This window comes from Polistes dominula, unplaced genomic scaffold, assembly GCF_049000335.1.
Source record: "Polistes dominula isolate Pdom_NZ unplaced genomic scaffold, Pdom_raw_medaka contig_33, whole genome shotgun sequence".
Lineage (NCBI taxonomy): Eukaryota > Metazoa > Arthropoda > Insecta > Hymenoptera > Vespidae > Polistes > Polistes dominula.
The window spans coordinates 4390723-4415661 of NW_028300998.1; the positions used below are offsets into that span (position 1 = coordinate 4390723).

At 30.2% G+C, this 24939-nt stretch overlaps 1 protein-coding gene across 2 annotated transcripts in view; it reads right to left on the bottom strand.

Annotated features, from left to right (window-relative positions):
- The window catches only part of LOC107066230 (uncharacterized), a 53415-nt gene that overhangs the window by 21925 nt on the left and 6551 nt on the right, over positions 1-24939 (bottom strand). For both annotated transcript variants that reach the window (XM_089173557.1, XM_015320715.2), the window contains 2 exons: positions 2992-3358; positions 1281-2420 (listed from right to left, as the gene is read on the bottom strand). In XM_089173557.1, coding sequence (XP_089029683.1) covers positions 1281-2420; positions 2992-3338 — 1487 coding nt within the window. In that variant the 5' untranslated portion in view covers positions 3339-3358. Of the gene's footprint in view, positions 1-1280; positions 2421-2991; positions 3359-24939 lie in introns of those variants that run through there.

The window sequence follows — 24939 nt, forward strand, 5'->3', positions numbered from 1 at the left end:
GAGACATGCGATACAATCGACAAATCATTTAGATCGGTCGATAAACTTTCTTATCGAATTCTGATATCAATGTTAGACTGGTAAAATCAAATGAAAATGAAAGTCACTGGTATGTGTATGTGCAAAAGGTTTAATAAATTTCTAATTAATTATACCATCTACAATCCTTTTTAATACTAACTCGATCTAATATATAATCTAAAACATAAATTTTTTCTTAAAATTTAAATAATATATATATATATATATTTATTGATAGGTGGCACTAAAAAATATACTTTATAAAAAAAACTGAGGACAATAGATGCATTGAATGTTTTATAAGAATTTCTATATGTATTTTATTTTGAAAATAACCAAATGATAAGTACGAAAATATAAATAGAAAGAAAGGGAAGCTGATGTCTATCGTGAATCAACAAACAGAATACGATTAGGTCTTTCTAAGCTTTCGCAAGAACTGTTATCCTAGGACCAAATAGCCATATAGTTTTACATCTTTAGTTTTGCTTTGTTTTCGGCTTCGTATCGGTTACATCCCCAGCAAGCCCTTCAGCCGGTATATAAATATTTTTGTGTTCGATATATATATGTATATGCGTTCAGTATATACCGAACGCAACGGTATATATATATATATATATATACGGTATTTAATATATAAATTTATATTATACACACATATATATGTATATATACATACATACATACATACATACATACATACATACATACATACATACATACATACATACATACACGATATTTACTTAATGTCCTAACCAACGTGAACTTTGATCATACGAAATATTTTTGAACGATGACCCATGACGTTGCGACAAAAGAGAAATTAGAAACTTTTCCTGCAGTATACCTTTTTTCCGTTTGTTTATCTGATAATAATAAAAATAAAATCTAAACATCGAAAAAAAGAATTTTCCTCTTTGTTAGAAAGTAATGTAAACAAGGCAAAGGTAAAAAATTTCGAAATATATAAAAAAATTTGAAAATACCATTGCTATTAAAAAGCCATAAATCAAAGATCGTTGTTAGTCATTATTCTCTCGGATTTTCTTGAGTAATATTTCTTTTGATTTAAATCGTCTAGACACTTTTTCCGATCGAAAAAAAAAAGAACTGGCGTCAACGAACCCGATGACGCATATTGTCGATTATAACGAGTCGTCTGAAGCAACAGTTGTCGCCAGAAAAAAAAAGTACAAAGAAAAAAAAAGACAAGAAATAGTAAATTTTAAAATATTAACAATAGCTAGACATACCTTGATAAACTACCACTCGGTGAATGTGGCGTCGTCGATCCGTGATCGTGTTCTTGATGATGATGTCCAGTAGTAGTCGTGTGATGATTGTAGAGAGGATCTAAGTAAATTTGATCAGTAACACGATCAGTATCCTGAAGATTACCGTGATTAGCTTGTACAGAGGTGGGAGGTTGCATTGCAGTAAGATGGGTGAAGGATTGTAGTCTTCCTTGATCGGCCGGACTAAAGGCACTAGGTCCATCAGACGAAGAGTGTCGATGTGGCGAAGAAAGATGATCCTCGTGTGGACTACGACTGGAACCTGGCGAACCTCTCGCTCTGATAGGTGGAGAATTACCATCGGTTACCCCACCACTCGCACTCGTTACACCACCTCCTGCACGAATTTGATGTTGAAGATAGGGATCGTTCGGTAGCACATCCTCCATATGATGAGCATTCGCGTGCTGATGATGTTGCTGATGTTGTTGTTGTTGCTGATGAAGATGATGAGACGTACCGTCACCATTTCCATTATTGGCACCAGTACCGTTAGAGCCGAGATTTGGAAAAAGCACACCCAAACTAAAATCCCCACGCGCACTTCTCGAAATACCACCAACTCTATCAACTTCTTCTTCATTTTCTTGATGGTGTTGTTGATCTTCTAAATGACGATGAGAACCATGTTGTTGTTGTTGTTGATGATGATGAATTTCGGATAACTGATGATGGTGTTGCTGTTGCTGTTGTTGCTGTTGTTGTTGTTGTTGTTGCTGTTGTTGATGATGATGATGATGATGTTGTTGTTGTTGTTGTTGGTGATGATTATTAGAATGATCCGTAGCACTCGGAGAAAGCGTTTCTCCACTGTAACGATGCATCGTGGAATGAGGCATGTGACTGACAGTACGAGTTCCTTCACTAGGGATAGAGACCTCAGTTGAATGCCGGCTATCCCCTCCTTCAGGAACCTGGACTTCGCCTCGACCGAGCTGAACGTACTGAGTTTGTTGCGTCTCTTCTGGCGACTGTTGGTGTTGAGGGATGTGATGGTGATGGTGGTGGGGGTGAGCGACCCGTTGCTGCTGTTCCTGCCCCTCCTTCTCTTCAATGTCTCCGCCTCCAAATCGTGATGAACCCTCTTCTAAATAGCTTCTATATTTTAATATATAAGGGGTTGAAAACAAAAAAGAATACCTTTTAGAAAAATCTTAGCGTAAACAATTAATTAATTCATATTTATATTAATTCCTAATATACGTTTATGTTTATATATATAAAATTTATTAATTTCTTTTTTCTTTATTACAAATCAATAATTAAGAAATGAATAGAAAGTTACGAAATTTAACAGCAAACTCTAAATAGAATTTATTCCGAGCTCGTAATATAGATAACATGAAAATGATTTTCATAGATCACAACGATGATCATTCTCGATCGTTTATCCGTACTCATCGATTCTTCGATAAAACGGATTCTTTATCGATATGACCATCGAGCTTTATCTATTTAGTACACTTATGAAACGTAACTCGTGCTGATATCGATGCAATTCTATTTGTGTTTCTTTCTTGCAATTTTTACAAGATTTCGTTCAATAAATCAAAGCGTGAATAAAAGTAAATCTATGTGTAATATAAATCAATGAAAATATTTGAAATAAAATAAAATCATCTCTATTCGTTGATTAAAAATATTAAAAACATATAATTAGCATATTTACCTTTCATGAATAATGTGATCTTCTTGATAACTAAGTTGATGAAGGGTATAATTAGAATTCCGATCATTTTGATGATTGTTAGAAACACTCAAAGCGATCACTTCTGTTCCAGTTGGTTCTAGCATGACGCCATTTTCGATTTCTGAGTGACCCGCCTCAAGCACGCCCACATCATCCCCGCCTTCCTGTTTGACAATAAACCCAATCTCCTGCTGTTGTTTTCGTTGTTGTTGAAGAATTACTTGATTATTAACCATCTCGTCTTTTATCGTTAGACTACCTCCTTCAGTTTCGAGACTTACATCCTCCACGACGGCTTCTCTCACCGTCTGAGAGTTGTGCTCCATCGTTCCATGCACGGAATCAACTAATATACAGACAAATATAATCGTTCTTACAAAATCTCATTTATAATATAATTTCTTAACTGATTTTATATGTAAATATATATAAGAAATTATTTAACAATAAATAAAATATACTCATATAAATATTGTATTTTTAATTATTATCAAAAAAATCAATTAAACATAATTTATATAAAAAATGTTAAAATGTTAATAATTGAACGATTGATTATCAAAACAATGTTTACTCGACGACGTATCACTTCAGATATGATAAAACAAGAAAAAGGATTATAGGTAAACATTAAAAAAACGTAAACTTTTTTCAAAGTATACTCTAGAAGTAATATCATGTGTAGGTGTATATATTTATTATAACAGAAGGAATATAGAGAGAAGAAATATTAAACTAATAAGGAAAGTTCGTTCAAACGAGTGGACACATCAGGGTTGACACGGAGAAACTGTTGCTATCCGGTATATTACAAAAATAACCACGGGTTGCCTTATCTCTTTGTCTTTCTCTTTTTCTCTCTCTCTCTCTCTCTCACACACACACACACACAGACACACCCTCTTTCTCCTTTTTGCTCTGTGTTCTACCAATGATGGCACTCATGTACTCACGCACTTGTTCCATAGCGAATAAATGAACATAATCACACGTATAAAAACAAATATATACGTGTGTATATTTATATGTATTTGTTCATACGTGTGTGTGTGAAAGAGAAAGAGAGAGATAGAAAAAGAGAAAAGAGAAGAAGAAGTAAAATGTGTATAATGAACACGAACGAACGTTTAGCAAATGATTTTCTTTCTCTCTTTTTTTTTCTTTTATTTCTCTTCTCGTTGATAAAAATATTATTTTTAATCATTAGGGGTCAAGCTATGGCAGGACCACCGAGCATAGGCCACGTCAATGATCCTAATGTCAAATTGCACTCTTTCTCAATCGAATGACTCGAAAATCTCGTATAATAAGAGATAATTTTTGAAATGAAATAAGTCATATATAATTAATTTTTGTTTTCTTTCAAAATTATTTGACATTGATCGAACGAGAATGATTTTGTTTTTTGCTTTCTTATTATTAATTTTTATATATATATATATATAAATTTTTTTTTAAATAAATAATTTTATTCCAATAAAATCGATAGTTACGTCTCGATCGTTTAACATTGAGTCGACCTTATTGACATTACCTAATCGAATTGGAGAGGTCAGGCTCGGTAAGATTATCTCCACCCATACGGTGGTTTCAGACGAATTTTATTAAAAAACATATTTTTTAGTAAAAGATCCAAGTACGAATCGTACCATTGGATAATGCGTGAGTGTTTTATTTTTGTTTTTTTTTTAAGAGTCATTAATTTAAATATCTATATTATATTTATGTATTTATAATAATATAAGTTATTTCTATTTAACGTGAACACAAAATTTGAGAGATAATCATTTTATCGATTTCGCATACACATAAAGTTATTCTATGATTATTTATTTTACATATTTACTTTATTTACGAGGATCATATATGTATATGTATATATTTGAAAAAATTACAAATTTATTTATACAAATATTTATATTTGTTTGTCACGAGATACCTATACCTACATGTATTACATATCTAAATATACATATGAAATATATAATAAATTATATATAAAATGTAATATATATATATATATGTATTAAGAAAACTTCGTAACCCAAACAGTGAAATTTACATCGTTTCTTTATCTTACTGGAGAGTCCATTGTTGGTTTAAATCCAGCAAGCAGATGCCAAGCCGCGACCCCGATTAATCATTCGATGAAGAAAATATACGCGTCAGCTATAGACACTTGCGTATCCTCTGAGAATGATCTTTTTCATATCTCTCTCTCTCTCTCTCTCTCTCTCTCTCTCTCTCTCTCTCTTTCTCTTTCTTTCTCATTATTATGAAGAAAGCATTAGGAGAAATAAACGCAACAGCGATTATTCTACAAAAGAGCACGATTATAGTGGCTAATTTCGTGAAATTGTCATTATTAACAATCAATTTTCTATAAATAAATGTTTTTTTTATAAACTGCTTCTTTTGTATGATATTTTTCGAGAAATAACTACTAAATAATTCGAAATTTCGAATATTCATCGATAATTTTATCGATCAATAATGCTAATTAAATTTCCAGTCAAAGTTACATGAACCATAATTGCTATCATATAAATGAAGAAAAAAAAAATGATATTATTTAAATACAATTTATGAATTTCGATGTAAATAAGTATTTATAGTACAACTATATTATGTATTGGGCTTTTCTCATCGTACGAGTTGAAGATTTTTGCAAAACCAAATGATTAATTAATATGATAAACGTGTCTTACAACCGTGAGACGACTACAACGAAATGTAATGATAAGTTTAAAAAAAAAAAAAAAAGAAGAGAAAGAGATATATCGAATAAATGATAAAAAAATTTGTGAAAATAATTCAACTTCGAAAATGTTCATATCTCTCATGACTAATCCCAAGAACGATAAAACATCTTTTTATGAGATTCTACTTGTTAATCCAGAATTATTTGGACTTTATTTTAAAACCGTCACAAAATATAATAATTATTTTTGTTAAAAAAATATTACAATATGATTTTATTCAACAATAAATAAATAAAATATTCAAATGCTTCATTTCCATTCTAATCTTTCTTTTTTCCAATTTAATTATTTCTATTATAACAACTTTTATTTTTTTCATATATACTTTCATATATTATTGATACTGATAAACAATAATTAAATATTTGTAATATATATGAATTTATTTTGTCTCTTTTTCTTTTCGTTTCAAGATAAATAGGAGAAAAAAAAAGGTGATGCCACGAAACGGTAGCAAAGAACGAGTTTTAAAGTCACTGAACGAGCGGAAGAAGTTTTGTACATTGAGGGCAGAGGTTACAGTTATCTCTTTAAGGCCCCCACAAAAACACTCTCTGTTATCCGCAATATATTTATATATATATATATATATATATATATGTATATAGAAGCACGAATAAAACGCGCGGTATAGATCGATGACGTTTACGACGAGATTTTCAGAGATTGAATAGCTTCTTTATCTTGACCTCTCGTCCTCTCCCCTAATTCTCGGTCCACGTTAAAAAATGTCTCGATTATTATCATCATTATCGTCATCATCATCATCATCATCATCCACTATACGACTTATCATCAAATTTCGAATTATAATAAAGACAATTTCTTTTTCCACAAATAATAAACATTCTTCTAATTTTTTTTTTTTTTTAATAAAAAAATATTTTCTTTTCCTCTCTAATGTTAATCTAAATTAAATAAAAAGAGAAATAAAATTTGATTATGAGTGAAACAATAAAGAACTAGAAACGACACAGTAGTTGTAGTAACGTGAACAGGGAAGAGCATTGTAGAACGTTACCTACCTTTCTACCTTTTCTATTCTGATAAGAGGACCAGGTGTTCTCACATAACAGTTGTAACAATAAGGAAGAAAGAACCGAGGATAAAGAAATGTGTAGCAATGAAAATTTAAGAACTACGTTTGTTTGATTTTTTTTTTTAGTTATTCCCACTTTATATAATACTTTATGATACAATTCAATTCAGATTTATGATACACGTTAATATTTCAAGGTCTACTGTAGATGAAAGATTTTACTATTTACACTAATATTTTATGATTTAATCTTCTTCTATTTCAAACGGGTCCAATTTCTGTTTCTTTGTTATATATCGCATTAGTAGATTAAATTTTTTCTTTCAATAAAGAAAATAGAAATAATACTAAGTTTCAATGAATACAAAGAACGGAGTAATAAAATGGAAATAAATAAAAAGGAAATAAATATTCCCTTAAAATCTATTTTCGTCAATATCTTACTGTTAATATGTGAAAGGCAAACATTGTATCAAATGTTTCGTCAATAATATATAAAAATGTTGCTAATAACCCCCGATATGGTTGATGGGACATTAAATAAAGCTATATAAAAAAGAAATATATAAGTTTCGTTTTTTTTGAATAAACAAAAAAAAATACGAAATATTCTAATTACTTTTATATTTTATATAATTTTATATATGTGCATATATTTCATATACCTTAGCATTATATAATTTCCAAAAATGTAGGAAAGCTATTAGCCTTTATACGTTAGAGCATCGTATAGAATATAAAGTGTTATTTAGGTAAAACATTATAAGTGTTTATTGCTTGAGATCTACTGTGACCCTTTTTTATTTACTTTGGGTCATCATCGAAATTTAAATGCATTTCAGAAATAGAAAGACCATGCCACGTCATACTGAAAACATCATTAGCAGGAGTATTTTCTACTTTTCTGTAGTTACAAAGGTCTAAATATTTTGAACCTTGAGTTCTCTGCTGAGAATAGCATTCACCTGCTTTACCTAACTGCTAATTCAACCTGTTGAATACTCCATTGTACAAATAGGTCAAAGTCTACAATAGGAAGAGTGGGGAGGCGTAAAGAAGAAAAAGAAAAAGAAAAATCTAACACCAGTGTAAATTTGATAAATTTAATATATATTTCTGGAAATATTCGAAGTATTGTGTGACGATTAAAAACCGACAAGTAACCGGATTAATTTATTAGCGTATCTTCGTATCGTATTTTGATACGATGTAAATTTCATCCGTCCACATCGATACGCAACGGTAATACGATACCGAAAATACCCAACAAATGAACACGCACCTTTTATTTAATTTTGTATTTTTTTTCTTTTTTTCTAATAAAATGTAATAATCACCTAAATATTTCAATCAAAAAAAAAAAAGCCATAATTAATATAGTGACATAAAAAAATATTTCATAATATACCTGAAATACTTCAATGGCCTATTTCGAATCAAATTGAAATCCAAAATTATATTATCAAGCTTACAAAAAGTAATTACAATGTAAACTAATTATGACTTGTTATCGTTTGATTATAATTATCTTTTAAACTAATCAATAATATAATATTCAAATTAAGAAAGAGTGAAGATTAGTCAATTGACTCTTAACAGAAGATGCTACTGTAATCACTTTGTGTGTAAATACAATAACGTTGTCGCGGTGTATACGAGTGTTACAATTGCTGGTCCTACTACAAAAGGAATGGCTATGATAGCTCGACCAAGCGAGTAGTAATAGAAGATAGTATAATCACGAGTCGGCCCATTCATACCAAAGCTCAAGATACCACCTAATCTGTTACTTCTCCAACTGTTGCTAGTTTGAGTTTTGATGTTCTCAGACACGATTTGTTGATTTTTGAGATATCCTCATTCATCTTTCCTTACAATAGAATTTCATTCTTTTTCTTTCATTTCTCATCAATCATTCTTACAATAGAATCCGTTCAATTCATTAAATCTCTATCGAACTATTATTTTTTATTTAAATTTCAATATTATTTCATAATTATATAAATAAATTGTATTTATTTATTATATATATATATATATATATATAATAAATAAATACAATAAATATATATATATATATATATATATAATTAAATATAAATAAATTCTATAATAAATAAATTATATAATAAAAAAAATTTCATAATTATAAATTTTTATTAAAAAAAAAAAAAAATGACCAAAAGAAAAAATGCGAAATAATGCACAGAATAAAAAAGAATAAAAAAGAAAATTCAACCGACGAGAGAGGGAAAAGAAGTAAAAAAAGAAGGAAATATGAAAGGGAGAATTCTTGTTTGCCATGTGAACGGTTGTAGGAAAGGAAGGGCACGAGCTCGAAGATGTTTGTAGGATAGTCTGTGATGCCGTCATAAAATGTACAAACACCCCTTAAAGAAAGACAGAGTAAGGGTGTACATCCGAAACCATAGTGCTTACGTTTCTGCTTCTTAGGAATACGAAATACGACATCACTATATATCTCGACCTCCATGAGTCATGTGCATCCTAAAATGCAAAAGATGAAAAATTGTCTCGTTCTTCTCTTTGTATTTTTTATCAAAAAATATTATCGCCCTTATCATCTTGAAATAATATTTTTTTTTTTTTTTTTCTAATCAGACAAACGATCGAAGACGTGTTTACTAAGAATAGTCAATAAATTTTTATTTTCAATACAAATATATATAAACGTTTTATTTGAACCTAGATAGATATAAATTAAATGAAAAAAATAAAATATAAAAATATCGAAAATAAATGAATAATATAGGATTTGATTTTTCAGTGAAAGATGAACGAACTGATGAATTTTCTCTCATTGTCAGGTCATACTGAAGTTATTCCAGTATGATAATAATACCTTGATAACCGTGATAAGCTGATACGAAATGGCACGCGACTATGATACGTGTTTCTTACATTTGCACGTGCGAAATACTACAGAATGAAAAAGGATTAGGATATAAAAATGTGAAAAAAAAAAAAAATAATAAGAAATCGAAACAAAAAATTGCCTTTAACAAATACAGAAAAGAATAATAACAATATTAATAAAGAAGTAATATACTTAATTAAATAATTATTAATAATTATGCAATATGAATTCGAACGAAAAATAAACTATTATTTAAATATAAATCTATAATCCTATTAACGAGTATATCTTGAACTTGATTAAAATCGTTGAATGTAATTGTCGATTATAAATAATCTAATTAACGATCCTAATTAAACGATTGGAAATGTTTTAATCGAACAATGATATAGCTCTTTGCGATAATTCGAAGGAACAACAAAGAGAACGGAGAAATGAAAAAAGAAAATGATGAAAATAAGAGGATCAGTGGAAATTTCACCGAGAAAGACGACGAAGACGACAACACAACGATGAAAAAGAAAACGAAGAAAAAATATGAAATAAAATGAAAAATACGAAGAAAAAGAGAAAGAAAAGAAGAAGCAGAAGAAGAAGAAGAAGGAAAGACGAAGGACAGACATATGTTGTCGACCAAGCTGATCTAATCTCGACCTTTGAACGGTACAGTTTCTTTCCCCTTCGTTCGACTTTCTTTCTCTTTTCCTCTCCCCTCTCTTTTAACAAATATATCCACTATAAGTCGAACATATCTCGATACATAGATCAGATACGTGTTATCGTAAAATTTATAATAAAAAATAAAAAGAGAGAGGAGAAAGTGAAAAAAGGAGACACAAGAGTTATATATACAAGTTAACTTAAGAATTCAAAAATTTTTATTTAATTTATTATTATTAATAATATAATTTAATATAATTAATATATTTATTATTTATATTATTTAATATATATTTAATATATATATATATTAATTTAATTTATTAATAATTATTTTTATAATTAAAATTTATGTAATATTTTATTTTATTTTATTCTATTCCTTTATTTCAACGAATTATAAATTGTGTTAAAAAAAAAAAAAAAAAAAAACATTAATTTTCATACCAAACGATTATTTAACAAATATAAAAAAAAGAAACAACGTCATACGAATTATTTCTAAAACATTTAGTTTAGTATATTAATAGTATAAAATAAAACGACATTTTGAAAAATAAATCAGGAAGACAATTCGAGATTATCGAGAGTCTTCGAAAATCTGAACCTGATCTAGGGTGAAACTAAGAAGGCAGTAAATTATGAAGTTAATGGGTAATAAAAAGAAATACTTGCGTAAAAGCAGACATATTATCATTTTCTTTTTTTTTTTTTATCAATCTCTCTTTCCCACTCGGTTTTTTCTTCTTCAACTTGTCGTGCCTTTTTTTAACAGTAACCAAACGTCCACCTGTAGCTTCTTTCCTTTCTTTTTATAAACGAAGAATGGAAATAAAAAAATGTTAAAGATCAAAGATCGTCATTTATCTCAATCGATCTTTCTGTTCTCGATACTTTATTAGAAAAGAAATAAATCCTTTCAAAAATTATCGAAATAAAATATTTACTTGCTGAGAAATCATCGAGTGCATGCAAGTATGAATGATTAATTGATGTCGACATTGAACGAGTGTGACTCTTCATGATGTATTATATATATATATATAGTCCAGTGTTAAAAAAAAAAAAAGTTTTAAGTGAAGAAGTAATATATCGATCAGCAGATACTCGCCTCACGGAATTAACAGTTTACGAAAGAGAGAGAAGAAATCGTATCGTTAGCTTTCTATGAGAGGAGAGAGACAAAGAAAAAACAAGAAAGAGAGAGAGAGAGAGAGAAACTCGCAAAGTGCGAGAAAAGAACATAGAAAAGAGTGAACGAGATGAAACGTTTATGTTGAACTATACTTTATATGTATGCATATAAAAGAAACAGAAAGGGAGAGAGAAAGACATAAGAGAATGTAAGGGGGTCAATAACCCTCATTTATCTCAGAAAGACTCTACTCTCTCTTTTATCTTCTCGTCTTTTATTATAAACCAACTGCTATGTTATGATTAACAAAAAACGTTCTATTCTATCTCTACGCTAATTATTGGCAACCAAATTCGATAATTTTGACTTGTCGTTTGATTGTACTAACTATATAAGTATTATCAAATTATTATATAGTAAAAAAACAAAAAGTAATAAATAAATAAATGAGAAATATTAAATGAAGTATAAATAGAGTTTTCTTCCCATTTTTGTCGTGTAATTATTTCTAAATTATTATCTCATTATCACATCGCAATGTGTGCTGATATTAACCCTTAAAGTGCTCATGGGGTGTTTGATACCCCAACAAATTTTTGATCTCACGAAAACGGTACTTAATTCGAAAAAATGGATTATTTGTCGCCATCTAGTGTTATATTAGATAGGTATAAAACCTATTCTATTTTTAAAAAGATGTATCAAACTACTTAGAAAAAAATTGCGAGGTCTAAATATTAAATAGCGGCTTCAGGAGACGCGTTAAAACACGTTGGGGTGTCAAACACCCACAACGAACTTTAACTAACTTTTACCAAGTGTGCACTTTAAGGGTTAAGAAAAAAAATGAAAAAAAAAAAAAGAGAAACGATTCATTCAGGGTGTAATACAAATAAAAGATATCGTTTGTGTTTAATATGACACTTTAGTTTTAGAATGTTGCGATGTACATAGGCACAGCACTAATAAAAAAATATAGAGATTTGTGACAGAATAACGTGAAGATAAAAGAAAAAGAAAAGAGAAGACAAAAATTTATATATACCTATATATATATGTATACAAACTATGGTCCAGGTCTTTATAGGTACGATCCTACGTGTTGGAGGATATTCCGAGGAAGGAAAGTAAATATTAAAAGCGGCTCGACGAAAAAGAAGAAAGAAACAAAGTGAGAGAAATATAGAAAGAGAGGGAAGAGTGAGAAAGAGCGAATATGCGGTTGGGTCATTAACGACGCTTTGGTGAAAGAAACAATGCCGACCAGGTGAGAGGGAGAGTGTCATAAACCAAACCGGAAGCGTCACACCAATACCCCGAACGTGCCAAGGATATTTGCCATTTCTTCTTCTTTGTGGACATTTTTTTCTCGATTATATTCTCCCTTTCTACCTTTCGTCCTTTCGTACCTTGTTCTCCTTTATTTACTTTTCTTCCTTTACAAACCTCAAATTTTACAAGAAAATATCGACAAAGGTGATTCCTTTTCTTTTTAGATTTCCTAAAAAAAAACTACGTCTTTACTTTTTTTTTTTTTTTTTTTCTTTTGCGCCTGGAAAATATCGAAATATACATATATTTGTTCCTGTTCCTATATTTTCAGCGTTTATAAAAAATATTATTTCTTTTGAAATTATATTGTACATTGCATTGAGATCATTTCTGAAAAGTAACATCTTGAATTGTGTTTCAAGAAATATAAAAAAAAAAAAAATAAAAATAAACTCGAAAAAAAGACTAATCGTTTTTTTTTCAAGAATCCCTGCTGTGAAAGCCTATAGAGACGTAGAAAGGTTCCTTTTGGTGCTCTTTTACATTTTCTTTTTTTAATTCTTTCTTAATTTCTTTTTCTAGTTTTCTTTGACAAAGTTCACCACCCGTCTCAAGCCGCAAAACTACCAAACACAGACAGCGTGGCATTAGACGAAAAAAAAAGAAATGCCACTGTGTGTTTGTGTATATGTGTGCAGAACATTTTGAAAAAGAATCTACCCTAACCTACACCTATACATATAGGTATACATATACATGTATATGGGTTCTTTTTTTTATATTCCCTAAAATTTTTTTCTCTGCAATTTAAGCGCCACTTTGTTATATCCTCTCGTAAAATTATTAACGAGCTGTTGCCATCTAAAACGAGCCAGACACGCTCTTACTTTTCACTAAGCTTAATAAATAATAATAGAAATTATTGAAGAAAAATAAACCAGAAAGAGAGAGAGAGAGAGAGAGAAAAAGCAAGATAGATATTTGTTTGAAAAACTTTCTATAAACTAAAAAAATGAAAGAAAAATAACTAATCTCCCAAATGTTTTTTTGTTTTTTTTTAATCAATTATTGCATCTAATATTTTGTTAAAAAATTCAATACAAACAAGTTTGTATAACTATCAAGTAAGAAAATAATTGTATGTATTGCATTTAAAAATATTGAGACCGGATATTGGTAAATTTCTATTTTTTTTTTTTTTAATTTTTTTTTTATATCTAAAAACACTCCCTTTTACAATAATCTTCCAAACTAATTAATATTCTAAACCAGACCAAATCATATCATCAACGATTACAAGTTTCGTCTGCAAAGTAGGCGTTTTCTTATGTGTCTCTGGTAAATCGTCCGACTCCTATATCGTCCCTTTTTTCCCCGTCTTACCCCCAACCCTCTGGTATCTCAACCACCCCTGTGGCGCATCGTTTGTGCGCGTGCCTTCGGTAAGCTTTGAAAGATGCCGACAACGATTTATTCTTTGCACGTTCCTAATCTACCGACACTTCGTCAATGACTGCGATGAAATGTTAAAGGCCCCTTAGGGGTGCCCTTTAGGTGCCTCTTAATAACACCACTTTAATGAAGAATCATAACATCTTAATACTTAACACTTATTTCGCATTATCTGTTTACTATTAATAACTCTAGAAATTTATTTCTAAAGTTTGGTTTTCCATTTTATTTTTTATTTTTCCTGTTAACTCGATCAAAATACTTTGGAAAATTTCGTAAATGTGAAAATTATGTTAATAAAGTATAATAAGAAGAAAAAACATTTGTATTCTGATAACGTTAATAAATAATATTAAATAATTCCTATCTCTATATTTTTCTTTCTCATTTTTTTTTCTCGATAAAGTTAATCGATCTTGAAATACGATCTCCTTGTCCTAATTCTATATGTGTGGGACTACACCAATAATTATAAATTCCACGATTTCGAATTTCAACGTGAAGAATCACTGAACTCAACCTTTTCAAAAAACGAAGAAATATACATCGAAAAAGAAAGAAAGTAAATTAGAGTTTGATCTCTTATTCCTAAGCAACCATGAAGTTCCATCCATATACCGATCAATTTTCTTAGTCGTGCGTAAACTTCATTTCAACTTGTAGATGAAAGAGTAAAAGAAAAAAAAGTAGAAATATAAGAAGAAAAAAAGAAAGAAGAGAGACCCGGTTATGTTTCGAAAAAGTTGAGCAGTAAATCAGTCGTCGGTGGGTCTAAGGTCGTGAACGGTACGTAAAGCTAATAAATATTCACGTGTACAGTATAATGGGTATATTAACTCGTAGAAGACTCTTGAGATTTCGACAATTCAACAATTCGGCACAGCTGGATCGTTGAAACGTAACTCCTTATTAGTTACTATCCGTGCTTATTACAATATTTCACATAAATTTACGTTTCCTCTCAGATCCCATTAAATGTCACGAGACTGTATCAAAAAAAAAAAAAAAAAGAAAAAGATGAAAAAAAAAAGAAAGGGAAAGGGTAATACCGGAATGATCTATATGATTTTTCCTGCACTTTGGAATATTGATCATAAATCATAAGTAACGTTTACGACCATGATGAAAATCATTCTTCTAATTTATTCGTGTTAAACGTGTTCTCTTTTTATAAACTAATGAAAGCATTTCCTAGTGATAAAGTTTAATGAATCAGCTATTATTATTATTCTATTACTAAGATAATCTTGTAAGAAACATCGTAATGACACGTACGTTTAATCTAACGTGGATTAATAATTACATTATCGTGGGATGCGTTGGTGAACAAATTTAACTTTTACTTAAGAGGAAAAAAAATGAACGGATCGATTTTTTTCAGAAATTAATTCCAAACGAATCGTTATTTTCTTTATAATCATGTTAACGAAAAAAAATGTAAATAAATAAACAAAAAAGCCACGAACAGTTATTGTTCAGTTCTGTCGAACATGGTTTTCACGAGATTTCCTTTAGAAGAAATTTGACTTTTCAACTCATCAAAATGACTCTGTTATTATAGTGGCTTTTTGACGTTAAGCTCGTGTCAAAAGGCAACCAAAAACTACACAACGGACACTTTAAGCAAATAATAATCCCTTTACATTCTGAGAACGAAGAAATCAAAGCAAGTCCTTTTTATATTTGTATACTTTTTGCCAATCCTTCTTTATGAGTATTCTATAGACGGTGATTTTTGGAATAATACAATTTTGTTATTTTTAACCGATCAATCCTTTTGATTACACTGTGTTTAAAAATATTTACCCAAAGTCATCGAAATGTTAATATTTAACGAGATATTTGATATTTGAACCAAAAAAATTGAATTGCATTAAAAAAAAAAGTGCAATTGCATCTAGTAGGTATCCCCGGTGTATCCACGCAAAAAATTAGGATCATAAAAAGTTAAAATGTATTATGTTATATGATTTTTTCATCTATCATTTTTTCTACTTTTTCTTAAAAAAAAAAAAAAAAAAAAAAAAACAACGACCTATACCAATTCTCAGAATATATATACACCCCTGATTTCCTTTCAATACAATTTCTCGTGTTTGTATATAAGAAAGGCTTAACACCTTTCCTACAAAAGATGATGTCCTTTAAAAATCTTCTTGTAAAGAAACCGAAACCCTAAATACGAAAAAGTGTTATTTCCATTTATCTTCAAAGCAACAATATAAATAAAACCTATACATCTGTATAAATATGTATTTTATATATTTAAAAAAAATACAAGATGGTTCCTAGATGGGCCAAAGGTTCTTAGGTAATTTTTAAAATAAATTTATCGTTCTTTTTCGTAAAGAATATTTTCATGTAATATAATATTATTTTTATATTCTAAAATCAAAAGTCCAACAGCTTTCTTATAATTTGACAATAATTTATTAAAAGCTTTTAGTGCATGCGTATGCAATGTTTCATTTCGAATAATATGTTTAATCCTAATTAAAAGAAAAAAAAGGACAATGAATATAATGCCATGTTTGAGGAATAAAAAAAATAAAAAGAAAAGAAAGAAACGAAATGGAATAAAGAGAGGCGTACATAGAGGAAAAATGTTTGCAGTGTGCAGGCAGGCAGGCAGGCAGGCGGGTAGGTTTTACGTGCTAGCCTTGTTGGCAACACGTCTGACGTCACATCCTGCGCGGGCGGACATCCGGTTTTGCTGCCGGACTCCTGGCCCAGGGTGATAATAAAATCTACGTTTGTTAAGAACAAAATTTTTTAAACGAAAGAGAAAGAGAAAGAATCGGAAGGAACAGATCGAATAAACAAATGTATTGTTTCTAAAGCATAAATAATAAATTGAATAAAAGAAAAGATAAGTTAATAAATATAATAATAAATCTTCATCTCTTTGCTTTAAAAAATCGATCGACTGCGAAATCATTTTTGTTCTTTCGAAAAATCGAAAATTATTTCATTGTTGCATCGAAATAAAATTGTTGTTAAAAAAAAAATTACGAAGCACATATTTTCACATATTCAGAAACGGAAATCATTTATCGCTCTCATTTTTGAAATTGGTTTAAGTATATGTGAATCTCGTTAAACAAGTTTTGTCCAGTATTCACGGAACGTTATTTCTCCGTAAGGTGGGAAAGCAAAAAAAAAGAGAGAGGTAAAGAGAGGAGGAAAGAGAGTGGGAGGGGGTGGTCAAATCGTCGAAACCATAACAATTAGTCTCTCTTGTCATTATCGTAACACGGTGTCGTTGTCCTCCAGACAAGCAAAACGAGCCTTCCGCAATCAAAAGACTGCAAGATAAGAAAACAAGCTGGATGAAATTTTACTGGACGACAATTTCATTCTCCTTGAGTTTTCTCGTAATCGATTAAATAAAATAAACAATGATAACGATCTAAACGTGTAGATAGGAAAATAATTAAAAAAAAAAAAAATAACTCGATATGTGTTATAAGTCACAATGATCGATTAAAAAATGATCAATGAGTTTTAATCAAAATAATTAACAAGTTCTGATACATTTACTTATTCGGTTTTATGTTTTTCTTATTTTTCCGGAATAAAGAAAGAAAGAAGATGAATATATCGTAATATCCAAGAAGACGTCATCGACATTTTATATTTTTTCCGGATTGTGGTTAATTTCACATAGGGATTAGTCGTTCATCTTTCCTAGCCACAAATTATGAATATTTCTAGGGAATCCCAATGGGATTTAGTTGAAACAAAGCAAATCTTTCCAAGTTGTTGGATCTGTTGATGCCATACAGTCTGGGGTTCTCTTTCTTCCTTTTTTCTTTTTCTTTTTCTTTTTCTTTTTCTTTTTTTTTCCTTTTCATCTGTAAGTATATCTGGGTAAAAATAAGAGAAGTCTAAAACCCAAGAGCTTAACGCGTCCATCAACCAACCGACCAACCGACCAACCGACCAACCACCACATTCACAATCAGTTGTCAGACAGCTCAAGAGGGTAACGACAAATATTTGTCGCACTATTATTTTATGACAGTGTTTTTCTACGCCGAATTATGAATGTTATATTGTGGGTCGTACATCTTTTCTTCGTTGTCGTGCAAAGAAATATTTTTGTTTTTTTTTCCCCCTTAATACATTAGAGACAAAAAAAAACAAAAGATTAAAAAAATATTACAATGTTCTCACATTCGACAAAAAATATAATCAATTATAACAAACATTTGTTATAAATTTGCATTTATTGTCACATATATAAAACAACGAAAATCATATCGAATAATTGTATAAGGTGAAATAACAATTTATATATGATCTTTTCAATAATTAAAAATCAATTAAAAAATCATCAGATTGCAAGTAAAATATTTCTTTTATTGTACACACACACACACACAAATAGCTCTTATTAATCGTATACAAATGATATTTTAAAGACCTGGTTATTTTCTAATTTTTTACACGAATAAAATATCCTTTTGTACCAGATGTTTTTGTGTGTAAATATTTAATAAATTAATGAAAGAATTACAATAAAATAAAAAATATTGTTTCTCTAAAATGTAATTAGGATACCATCGTTACGAAAAGAAAAGAGGAAGAAGTAGAAGAAAAAAAAGACAATTTGATTTTCCTTTGAGTTCGATATCGAAACGATCAACGTTCTCCTTATTATTAATCGTTCCACAAAATCGATCACCTCTTTCTAACACGCGGAACATAACGAATGTTTCTTTATGGAACCCATAAAATATCGCATGGCAGTTAGTTACTCCTGTCTCGATTTACCCTCAGTGATTCTCATCCTTATTCAATCTTTTCTCTCTCTCTCTCTCTCTCTCTCTCCTTTCTAAACTAATATAAATTTAATTGAAATTACGAATATCATTTATATCTAATAACTCGAATTCGATAAAAATAAGTAAAATTTTGCAATACATTTTTTGACATATAATAAAATTGAACAAGATAAAATAGATCTTCCGTTATTAAAGTGAACAAATATTCTTAAATCTAGGGAAGTTAAAGAGAAGTAAATAAATTATCTAGAAATTTCATAGCTCGTAAATTCAACTAACAAGAGCGTGCACTCGAGAAGTAGACGTTTATGGTTGTATCGATATTATCGTGAAATGCATCGACATCCTTAAAGAGTAAAAGAACGGTTTACTAGAGTGAATGAGAAGAACACACAGTACGATTTCTAATGTGTTTTGACAAGCCATACACGTCTGACACACGTAGATAACCGTATAAGTATTGGGGGCGTTTTCCGGGGCGGCTTTGATTCCTCGGGGACACGATCTACTCTTTTTATCCTTTTTCTCTTTCTCTCTTCCTTTTACATAAACACACACACACAAACACTTATTTACAACTTACACATATCTATATTATTCTAACATAAAATACAAAACTACCTTCAACAAATAATAAAAATCCTTCAAAAAATAAATAAATAAATAAGATCTCTTAATTACCAAAATTACCAGAAAGATCATTAAGGAAATTATCTGAAAAAGAAAAATATGAAATGTTTTTTAAAAAGTATAAAAACAACACTTCAGTTTTCTAACTTTCAACCCTTTTCTTATCTCTTGAAAGATATTCCTTCGAAAGATAGATTCCAATAGTATACTTCTAACAACATAGTCTTTTCCTAATCATTCACATCTAATCGATCATGGCGCCTTGTCTTTACCATGGCGTACGGCACTTCCTCGGAATATGACTCCTCCCACAAACTGTCCCTTTATTTTCGAAGGCGTGGCTCGTTTTATGCTTGTCTTTTATCTTTCAACCATAAAACAATAGACTAAAGAAAGAAATTTGGAAAAAAAAAATATTTTTTACGAAAGAACCCATTTTTCAAAATATCATAATTACATATTTTAAAATGTATATAATATTTATCGATTGATACGAAATAATAATTGAATATTTCATTTCATCTAATCAACTAATGTAATTAATCAAACTAAATAAAAAGAAAAAATAATATAAATCATTAATTTAAATCTAACAATCGTGCATGCATAGATACTTAAATATAAATATTCAAATGAACGTCAATAGCAAACATGCGTTAAAAGTGCCACGTTACGCGAACCTAATCACCGTTTGAGACTCATTAGCATAAACCACGAGCTTCACCGTTACCTCCCCTGTTTTCGTCAAACCAAGTGGGCCGCCAACGACATGGTATTATTATAAACGATAAAACCCGCATAAAGTGGAAGCGTGTATAGAGTTGCTAGCTAGGACTGCCAACCATATAAAATACGAAAGGAAAAAAAAAAGCGAAAAAGATATAAAAAGAGAAATAAAGAGAAAAAAAAGAGAAAGAGAGAGAGAGAGAGAGAAAGGGACTACGCAGTCGTTTCCGTTCTACCTCCGCCTGGGAAAATAACCGCCTCTTTTTACCCTCTCTTATCACTGCCCACGAACTCATGCCAACACACAACTACGATGACTACGACGAACGGATGGACGCGTTCTCTGCCTGTTCAGCTGTCTATCCACCAAAGAAGGAGAATAAGAAAAAGAGAGAGAAAAATAGATAGAGAAAACGAAGAAAATGTTAGCACAGTTTGGAAAAAGCTTACACTGTCAACCCCCCACGTGTCACGCAACCCCCTTATGGTAAAAAAGCTGTATACACCAGGTGTGACTTTAACAAGACTTTCTTATTTATAAAAAAAAAAAAAAACACTTAAAGAGTAATGTCTTCTAATCTCTAATACGATTTGTACAAATTAACGATATCGATACTTATCAAGTATTCATTTGTTGTTATGTACATATAATAATAATCGTTCTAAATGATTATAATTGAGATAATTATAATGTCAATGCACTATCGGTATGATAACACGATATCGATTAGACCGATTACGATTTGGATTAGATGAAAATTCTTGAGGAATTTAATTGATGTGTATGTTTATGTGTGACTATCTAATCGTTAATAATTTCTGTTGTTAATGAGTGAGAGGATAAAAGACAAAACAAGGAACCGAAGAAAAGGAAGAAAGAAAAAAAGGAGAAAGAGAGAAAGAGAGAGAGAAAGATTGTTTGAGTCTGGTGTAAGGTGGAGGTGGTAACAATACTGAAGTTTATCTCCACGTCCTTGGCTAATCTCTCTACCCGCAAGAGATTATTCTATCGCAACGATTTGTGCTGTATAGAATATACGTGATACACTATTACAACTCACCATCGTTCACGTCAGTTGTCTGTGATGAAAGGTCCATGTTGTCGATATTACAATAACATAAATACAGTTAAAAATATTTAATAACTTATGTTTTAATTACCATTATAATACTTCTTCTATCCTTCTTCCCCTGTATAATCATGGTCATTCAACATTAAACACACACACACACTTTGTGTTTTCTCTTTTCGTTTCTTTTTCGAAAATAATACGAAATAATTGTCATTGAGATGATGTATACGATTGGTTGATTAAACATATGATTATTATCGTATTATATTATTCGTCATAATTTTGATATGTTTATTGATCGAAAGATTGAAAGAAATTTGAAAAGAAAATAAATAAAAATGCATTGATATTCATTCAAAGGTTTGAGAGACGGTTCTGACAGTTATTAAGACCGCCGTAGCTTGAAACTCCTCGAATTCCGCCCACGCACATACATTATTATACTTTGTGTGTGTGTGTGTGTGTGTGTCCCTCTTTCTCTGTTTCAAAGTATATGGGGACATAACGTTAGTAGGGAACAGTAAACGCGATGCGATGCGTTTTACGTTGGATCGCACTGCGAAACGCTATCGCGGACCGACCACTGAGCGATACCTTATCTGAACTAGTTGTGTGCTTACAGTGACACTCAACTTAAATATATTTACATATATTTATGTTTATACATACATATCCAAATATACCTACTTTCGCTGTCTATACTAAAATACGTATAATGTACAAAAAGATTTAGGGGAGAAATCCTTTGTTCTTTCAAAAATTTAATATCTCAAATCTAATCATATTTTAAACATTACAAATGCAAACGAATTTCTTGAAGGAAACAAAAATAATTATATAGGTAAATAAATAGATATTTTTAAATAGAAAAAAGTCAATGCATTTACTTATAAAAAAAAAACTTTTCTTCATTTGAATTTTAACGCTACGCTCGCGTGAAATGAATTTCAATCGTAATCGAATATACGATCCGTATGTAAACAAGGTTTAAGAATTGGTATGGGAGCCGCGTCGTATGTCAGAACTCGAAGATTCTTATCTACATGATAAGACGCAGCATTCATGAGTTTCATTAGGCTTAGCCGTCGAATCCTTCCTTGAAAAATGACGCCTTTTTACATACACACTTACGCATATATATATATTAATAAACATATACACCATATATATACATACATTAACTAATCGTTTTCTAAGCATAAAATTGAATACATAGAATAAAGTAATTACAATATAATGAAACTACGAGGTAATTGATTTTTAATGACTGGTAGATCATTGCAATGATCAAATTTGATTTTAACGATTTGAACCAGCAATATTGTTATGGTATGAATCAACTGAAAGCTATGATCGTAACACTTCTAGTATTCCTAACATTTCATTCACGCATTTTGATTTTGAATTTTTCTAATGATCCTAAAGTTAAATTTAAATAAATTTCAAATCAGCAAAGTTCGAAGAGTATCGAATGAATCTTTCGTTAAAAAAAAACTATCACGAAAGACATTAATTAGCGCGACACTTAACAATTACGATTTCAATCATTGCATTTTGTCGTAATGAAGAATAAATAAGACAACGAAATCGATTCATCTATCCTAAGATGAAAGGACGAACTTATTAACCGAGTTCTTCGTGATGTATACGAAAAGAAAGTCAAAGGCTTACTGACCTCCTTTATACGAGGTGTACCATAATATAGGACTTAAACTCGAATGATGTAAACACGTTACAAAAGAAAAACAAACAAAAGCTCGCGCTAATGTGTGTGCCAAGACATATTATTTTAAACGTCCTCGCGTATTTATATATTTTTTCAATCTATTTATAAATAAATAATATTTGAAAAAAAATAAATAAATTAATAAATCAATCAATCAATCAATCAATCTAACAATATTGTTACTCGATGGCAAAATGATAATTCGAGCTTCTAATAAAAAAGTCAAATAAGAGATGAACATTCAGATAAACGAGTATTATGTTCTTAACTTCCACGTGACAATTCCATCTTCGAAATTATATATACACACTGATATAATGGTAACACCCTATATATCGCGAGATAAGTCATATCGGTGTGTACCGGTCGATAGAAAGGCACATACCATTTCGTTTAATGGACTACCAAGCAAGATAGAACAAGACGGTGCATATGCCAGATATCGTGCCGACGGTATTGGTGCGCATTATCACTCGGTATTTCGTGAAATCAGTCGCCGCGAGAGCTGCCTCCAGCTCAGTACACCGACGGACCGCTCCATGAACTACCTTTCCTCTTCTAATTATTACTTTCTCTCTATCCTTTTCTATTTTGTCATTTACCTACGTCGTACAAAAGAAACAAGAAAAAGAAAAGAGAGAAAACAACGTGACTATTCGTTACAATCCTCTCGAAATTATTTACGGTTAAACGAAGTAATAAATGAATTCGTGTGTGAAAAAAAAAGATTAAAAAAAAAAAAAAAGTAAAATCTGTGTTTATTTACAATGAATTCTCGAGTGTTCTTCCTATGATTGTCACTGTGAACAATAGTAAAAATTGTGCGTTACGTTTTATTTCATAATGTTATCGTTTTTAATTTCCATTTAATTATTTTTTATGACAAAAATTCTGTGTACATATACATATATTATAATAAATATTATATATACGTGCATGTGCATATATGCTTATTGTATATGTGTTTATATATATATATATATGTATTTATATTTATGTCTGTAATTATGTACCTATACTTACTATCGTATCCTTAAAAGTCAAGTTGGACGATGTTACGAATTGTTTACGAATTGTTCGAACATTACGCGAACTATAATATGCAAGTCGTTAAGTACGCTCGTTCTATAGCCTTGAACGAAAAAGCATCGCGTATTTCGTGTGACGTCGTTGGTGCGCGCTTTTTCTTTTTTCTATTTTTTACTGTTTTACAATTCGTACCGGTGCAATGTAGGAGGAAATAAAAGGAAACGAAGAAAAAAAACTTATACTTGTACAAAGTACAAAAAATTAATCGAAAAAATTAATTAACAATAATTAATTGATATTTCGTAATACTTTCATTATCCTTTTGTTAAATTTTTATTATTAATGAATAATATTAAATATTTTTGCTAAAGGACACCCGGTATATAGGAAGTAAGCACACTAAACTACGAACGCAACAGCAACAACACTGCACCGATGGAATATGTCTCAACGTGTTGTTTATGTTTCTGTTTCTTTTTTCATTGTTTTTTTTTATGCACCAACCGAAAGAGAACCGTTTCAGAAAACTCGAAAACAATCGCGACCACCGGTGCACTAACTCGAAATGACGTAATGTAATACACTAACAGCACATGCTCGAAAGAAACGTTCATGCTAGCAAACGAACACGAACAAGTGTCCCAGATCTTACAAAATAATTGTACAAAATTATAATTTGTTCGATAATGGACACAAGTTAGACAATCGTTCTAGAAAATTTGTTCTTTTGTTAGATATCAATAAATCGTACTTTCAAA